The following is a 6,364-nucleotide window of genomic DNA, read 5'->3' on the forward strand; positions in this document are numbered from 1 at the left end:
CAAAACAATAAAACAACAGAACATAGAAAGACTTGACTATAAACAATAGGGGAGCAACTTTTAAGAGCATTAGTGGTACATTTCCGGAATACTGCACTACAGAATTGGTTTTGATCAAACTCTCTGACCGTGATGGGGCATTAGGGATGGAGGAATTGAGAGGGAGATAAAGAGATAGAGAGAGAGAGAGAGAGAGCGCGAGAGAGACAGACAGACAGACAGACAGAGAGGGGAGAGAGGTGATTAAGAGGGACAGAGAGCTTGTGGTGGGGAAGAGAGGGGAGCGTCCGAGGTATAATGTGTGTGTGTGTGTGTGTGTGTGTGTGTGTGTGTGTGTGTGTGTGTGTGTGTGTGTGTGTAAGTAAGGCTGGGAGTGAGATAAGGGAGAGGAGCCAGCCCCAGCCTCAGCTCCGACCCCAGGTCCAGCCCCTATACCCAGCCCCAACTCCAGTCCTTAGCCTTAGCCTTAGCGTCAACCCCAGCTCCATCTCCTCTCAGCGCTCTGCCTTTGCATTCCTGAGGACTGGCACAGCGCCAGACAGTCCTACCCACAGAGGCAGGCCAGAATGGCAACAATGAGCAGAGCCCCAGATACTCATCCCCTCACAATACAAACAACGTCATCACCATCGCCACACTGACTGACTATCATACCTCCACTATCAGTCAAAGTAAGAAACACAGCTGTCAACAGCATTACAATAGAGCCACTATCACTAATGATTACACAATAACATAAGACATAACACAGTATTTAGTCATGAACAAACACTACAGTACACTATAATTTTCTGCTAGCTCACCTCGAAGTTCATTTTCATGATCTACAACTGAAACTTAAAAACACACCAAGAACAGTGTCAATAACAAAGAAGCATCAACAGTGACAAGCCCACTTCAACACAACAGTCAACAGGCTTTGGAGCAAGAATACAGGGACTCCAACTGCAATAAGGTCAACATCAATAGCAGAGCTTTAACCAACAATGTAAGCTAACAATTAGGTTTCTTTTATAAATAAGTATTATCTCCTCTCCCCCATCCCATCCCTCTCTCCATGCTGCAGCCTCACCTCTCTTCTGGATGATGATCCTGAGCAGTGGATTGGCTGAGGAGAGGGCTTTGTAGAAGTTGTCATCATTGTTGATTGGCAGCAGGTCACCCTGGATGTCAGCGTATCCCAGCAGCACTTCCACACCGGGGATGTGGTGAACGGTCTGCAGCAGCCGGTAAAACTCCTGAAAGCCACCGGTGCCGCTCTTCTTCAAAGCGAAACGTCTGTACTCCGCCTCAAACTGGAGAACAAAGGTCAGAGAATATCGTGTCACGAAAGCAATAAATCAAACTCATGAAGAATGGTGCATCATGACATACATTTTACAACAAACCACAGACAATTGATCCAGACTCCAAAATAAGCCTCAGCCATGACACTGCCATTCACTGCTAACCCAACCATTCACAATTCAACTCTATTCCACCATCGCTTTTCATTGTCTTGGATGCATTCTGGTCTTCAAAACATAACCTAGGTATTACTTTTACATCACAGAACTTGACATGTAGACATAGTCCAGTATGTAACAACTGGAGTCATGTTCTGAGACATCCTATTAGATGCAGCAGGGACCAGGGCACAGCCCAATGATAACACAGTGGATTGTTGATCATTGTGGGGTAGCCGTGTAGCACAGATACATAAAGAGCGCTGTGGGGACAACACAAGATGTGAGCTGTGCTTGTCTGTGTGGAGCTGCTGCCCTGCACAGCCAGTGAATTTATCTCTGAGGTGCTTATCACATGGAAACACACACAGCAGGTTTTGTCACTCCTCTAACACGATGTGCAATCCCATCAATGTCTGGTGCCACACACTTCCTCAATCACAAAGACAGGGAGACAAATATATGACAGATTGGCAGACGAAGGAGATAGATTACAGAGTAAAGGAAAAATAGGCAGGCAGGACGAGAGAGGATGGGCAAACAGTGCTAGACAGTATGGAGTGGAGTGGAGAGTAATGTATGGTGCACCACTGGTTTTAAGTCCATTGGCTGTTTTTATGATAACATGATTGACTGGTTTGTGTGTCCAACTGTATTTACAGTCTGAAACAAATAGTGGGATATGCACTCAGTGATTGTGGGCTCTCACAGAAAATGAGTGGGTCTACTCGACTCTTCTTTTCCTCTACCATTGAAGAAGAATACATTGCATGCTTTACTGGGCAGGAGGGGTGACTGATTATACAATTTCAACCCATTCATATAACACAGCCTCTGAGCTTCAGTCTCCTTCACAAATATCAGAGCAGAGCTGCAGAGGAAATCACCATCTTCATTATGATAATCAGAGATACAAAGCACACACTCCATACTGGGCAAAAACTGGTTGAATCAACGTTGTTTCCACTTCATTTCAACCCAAAAATGCAATGTGATGACGTTGAATCAACGTGGAAAACTCATTGGATTTGAAAAAAAGTAATCAACGTAAGGAAATGTATTTTTTTCACCCAACTCTTAACCTAAATCCAATGACATGGTGACATTTTATTTTAATTTCACTTTGAATTCACATTAGTTGACAACTCAACCAAATGTAAATCAAAATTAAACATTGAAATTACATCTGTGCCCAGTGGGTCATCTGTCTTCTTTACACAAGTCCCTACACATCCTCTCTGTTTGCTTTTATCTCCCCACCTCTGAGATTGAATTTTATAATGATATCAAGTAATGTACGAAGTGAAGCAGTGCAGCTTTAATTCCTTAGCTCTCTTCATACCTTAATAAGCCATTTGGGTGGCTACAGTAAACTACTGTATGTGCAAGAGGGCTTCCATCAATTATGATCAGGGGTTGGAACCGGTTCAGGGAACAGAAATTAAAACCGGAAAATAACGAACTTTTTTGGGGAACAGAATCAGACCCGGGAACAAAAGTGATCTATACTATTCCAGAACATAACCATTATTTTAAAAACATGGGAACCGGTTAATAATTGAGTGTTATTTTGAGTGTTATTGTACATTCCGGGCATTTTTCCAAGTCCCCCAAAAAACACAACAAAGCGCCTATGCAAAGCCCTCACTCTGTCACTCAGAAAATCTTTGCCAGTGTGTGTGCGTGTGTGTGTAGCCAGGCTACCTGCCCCTCCCATAGGCTACCATAGCCTACTGACGTTACAAGCGTGATTCAGAAATTAAGGAGAGAGATTTTTTATTGGAGAAGAATGGATTAACTTTTTCAATGCTAGTTAAGGATACTATAGTTATCACGTTTTACATTGGATTTATTAACTACAAAAAGGTAAGACGTGTTTTTATTTTAATTCTGGTGCCGCTCTGTACAAACAAGCTTGTTAGCTAGCTTGGTCCAACGTTAAGCCAACTCTCTGAAGTTCAAAGACATTCAAAGTTCCTTCATAGAAGCCGCTCCACCGTAGGTATAATTCCGTAGGCCTAATTCAGATAATGCATGTCATAACAAGATGCCCAGCGCTTCAAGCCAAGCCTCCTCCTCCACCCTCTCTCGCTCTCTCCACACCTGCAACATTTCTGTCACATTTCGCACCCTACACTTGTCTGAAGTCTGTCCAATGCATGTGTAAACAACTATCGCTTCCCCACTCCATAGCAAGCTGCTCTATCCGCACTGATTGGTGAAGTCATTTAATGTCGAGCTAAATGTAAAAAAAATTATCTAAGGTTTAAAAAGGAACAGAAAGGAACTATATAAACTGTTACTTTTTTTTGTTCTAACCGGTTCAGAAATGTATTTTGCTGGTCGAAACAGTGTAACAGAACAAAAAATAAAATGGTTCTGTTCAGAACGAAACAATTGGAAAATTATTTTGGGTCCAACCCCTGATTATGATTAAATCCACTCTGCCTAAATATCACCTATATCGCAAGTGTGCAAGCAATCAAGTGAGAATAAGTGTATGTGTGTATGAATATAGAAAGTTATGGTAAATGTGTGAGAAAACAAGTGAGTGAGTGATGGACAGGTTAGTGTGGCGGATCCTACTCTATTCCCCACCATCCCAGGGCTCCAATGTGCAGAACAACTTTGCTGAGTCAAGAGTGGCTGTACTAGTTTGCAGAAGCAAGCCCCCTGTAGAACCGTAAAAGGCTGGAGTGTTTTCTATTCATTATTAATTAATATATTCTCACCCACCAAACACATAGCTATTAGAGAGAAGAAGAGACTGACAATTAAGAGAGAACAGGCGAGAGAACCTGTCTGCCTTCGAGACATTGCCTTCAAGACATTATAAGATGCTGTGCTGCTGCTGAGGCACATACTTGAGATACAAACTGTATTAGAATAGAATCCACTGTCAACAAGTTGTTAAAAATCACTTTTGAGGAGAGACAGACAGTGAGGCAGTTGCACTGCACATTACACTGCACAGAGAATGCCTGTATAGATATCCCCATTAAGAGTTAACACCACAATCAGTAGCATATTGTCAGAATTTGACAAACGCGCTAGTATGGTGCATTCTGAGCATACTAGATTGTTAAAGATTCTGACCTGTAGTGAACAACAATAGTAAAACATTGAAAAAGTAATAATCAGAGTCATTAACACTATTTAAACATTTTCCATAAACACAGTTACCATGTTTGCTCTATGTGCGAGAGAAGTGCATGGAGACACATGGGTTTAACTTTTTACACTAGCTAATTATTGTCTTTAAATGAAAACATGCAGTCCTAAAAAGGGAATTGCAAGTTGTACATTTGTAAAAACATCTGTGTTGCCAAGACAGACAATGTTTGTTCGAAGTATTGTCCTCGCTATTATTTTAATAATAAAGAAAGACACCTTGACAGAGTATAATTGACAGACGTTCAGTTGGTTTTAATATGCTACACTGATGATGATGATGATGATGATGATGATGATGATGATAAACGAATAATCACCCTGTGTAGGCTGATAATGATAATACATATATAATTTACTGTCAATTGTCAAATATTTTTTAAAGGTAGGCTATGGCCTATGTTGTCTATTCACTTATGGTGAATCGGTGAATTCATTGACAGTGGGCTTAAGAAGCCATATGGCTTATCGCTACTAATACTATGTTTCATGCATAATTGATCAGCCAGGCCCGACGTTCTAATTAACCGCATACAGCTATGCTCTATTCTGCACCATAGCAGCGCGCTACAATGCATCAAAGAAATTACAACAGCAACGGATAGTGCGCTTTCAGAGCCGAGAGCGACATTGCGAACGGTCATTGACTCCAAGGCTACTACATATTGAAAGAGTCAGACACTTGCCAAGCTGCTCGCGCTCAGAAAGTCGTGGCGACAAGGGCACCAACATCAGTGTTTCCCGCTCGGATTATGATTAGTTACGTGGGGGATTCAAGAGCGGATAGCGCAATACGGACAGATCCAATTTATACGGCTTGATTTGTTTTAGCCCTGAGTACCGTAGGTGTATACGGTAGCCTATCAGCAAATAAACTGGGTTCCACGGTAACCGCATTATGAATGTGAAATTAATTAGCCAGGCACTTACTTTGCTCTTGACCTCGACCACATTGTCGGTGTTTTTCAAAGGGGTCCTCTGGTACCTTGACATGTTAGCGCGTTGAACGCCAGCGGATAGGACCATCCACAGGTTTTCCTCGAAACAGGTTTAAGCAGGCAGTCTGTCACTACGTCGTAAACGCATTTGCTCGCAGCACCATGGGGGCTGATAGACGCACAGGTACAGTCCTTGAACAGTCCTGGTTCTGTAGTAGGAATCAGATCTGTATGGGGAAATGTTGTCCTCGCGATGGGCAGAGCTACACTGCCTCAATAACAATGACGTCAGCTAGACACACGGCTTGAAGGCGGGGATGGGGTCGTGCGTGGGGTCAGCTGAAATGTTTCAGTCGGTGTTGCCCACTTGTGTTGACCAGGAGGCATAGAGCCTACATATGGTTCTACATATGGATTTATGACATCCAGTTTCACAGTCTCTCTCTCTCTCTCTCTCTCTCTCTCAATTGAATTAAGTATACTTCATTGACATGGAAAGTAAACACTTACATTGTCAAAGTAAACATATAGCTACAATGGTCAAAGACAGGAATATACTAGACTGTTTGTAATTCAGCAATACTAACGATACTCATATTAACAGCAATCACAACAAATAATAAAGAATAGGCAAATATGAATAATCACACTATACTTCTCACTGGCTGTCCCTCAGGTTGTGGCAGGTGGCCACAAATGTGGCTGATATAACACAGCATGTTGGTTTTTCACCAAGTATGTATTTAAGTTTGTCTTCATCATTTAGGTTTTCAAATTCTTCATATTGTTTAAAATTTTGGGGAAGAATGT

General features: G+C 42.0%; 1 protein-coding gene across 1 annotated transcript in view; it reads right to left on the reverse strand.

The window, feature by feature from the left end:
• The window catches only part of LOC311134420 (partitioning defective 6 homolog alpha-like), a 29,067-nt gene extending 23,336 nt beyond the window's left edge, over nt 1–5,731 (reverse strand). Inside the window, exons 1-2 of the mRNA XM_084168098.1 lie at nt 5,547–5,731; nt 1,073–1,295 (exon numbers count right to left, since the gene is read on the reverse strand). Coding sequence (XP_084024224.1) covers nt 1,073–1,295; nt 5,547–5,642 — 319 coding nt within the window. The 5' untranslated portion in view covers nt 5,643–5,731. The remainder of the gene's footprint in view (nt 1–1,072; nt 1,296–5,546) is intronic.
• Nucleotides 5,732–6,364: the final 633 nt, after the last annotated feature.

The sequence above is a fragment of the Coregonus lavaretus genome (genome assembly GCF_964263955.1).
Source record: "Coregonus lavaretus genome assembly, chromosome: 9".
Classification (NCBI taxonomy): domain Eukaryota; kingdom Metazoa; phylum Chordata; class Actinopteri; order Salmoniformes; family Salmonidae; genus Coregonus; species Coregonus lavaretus.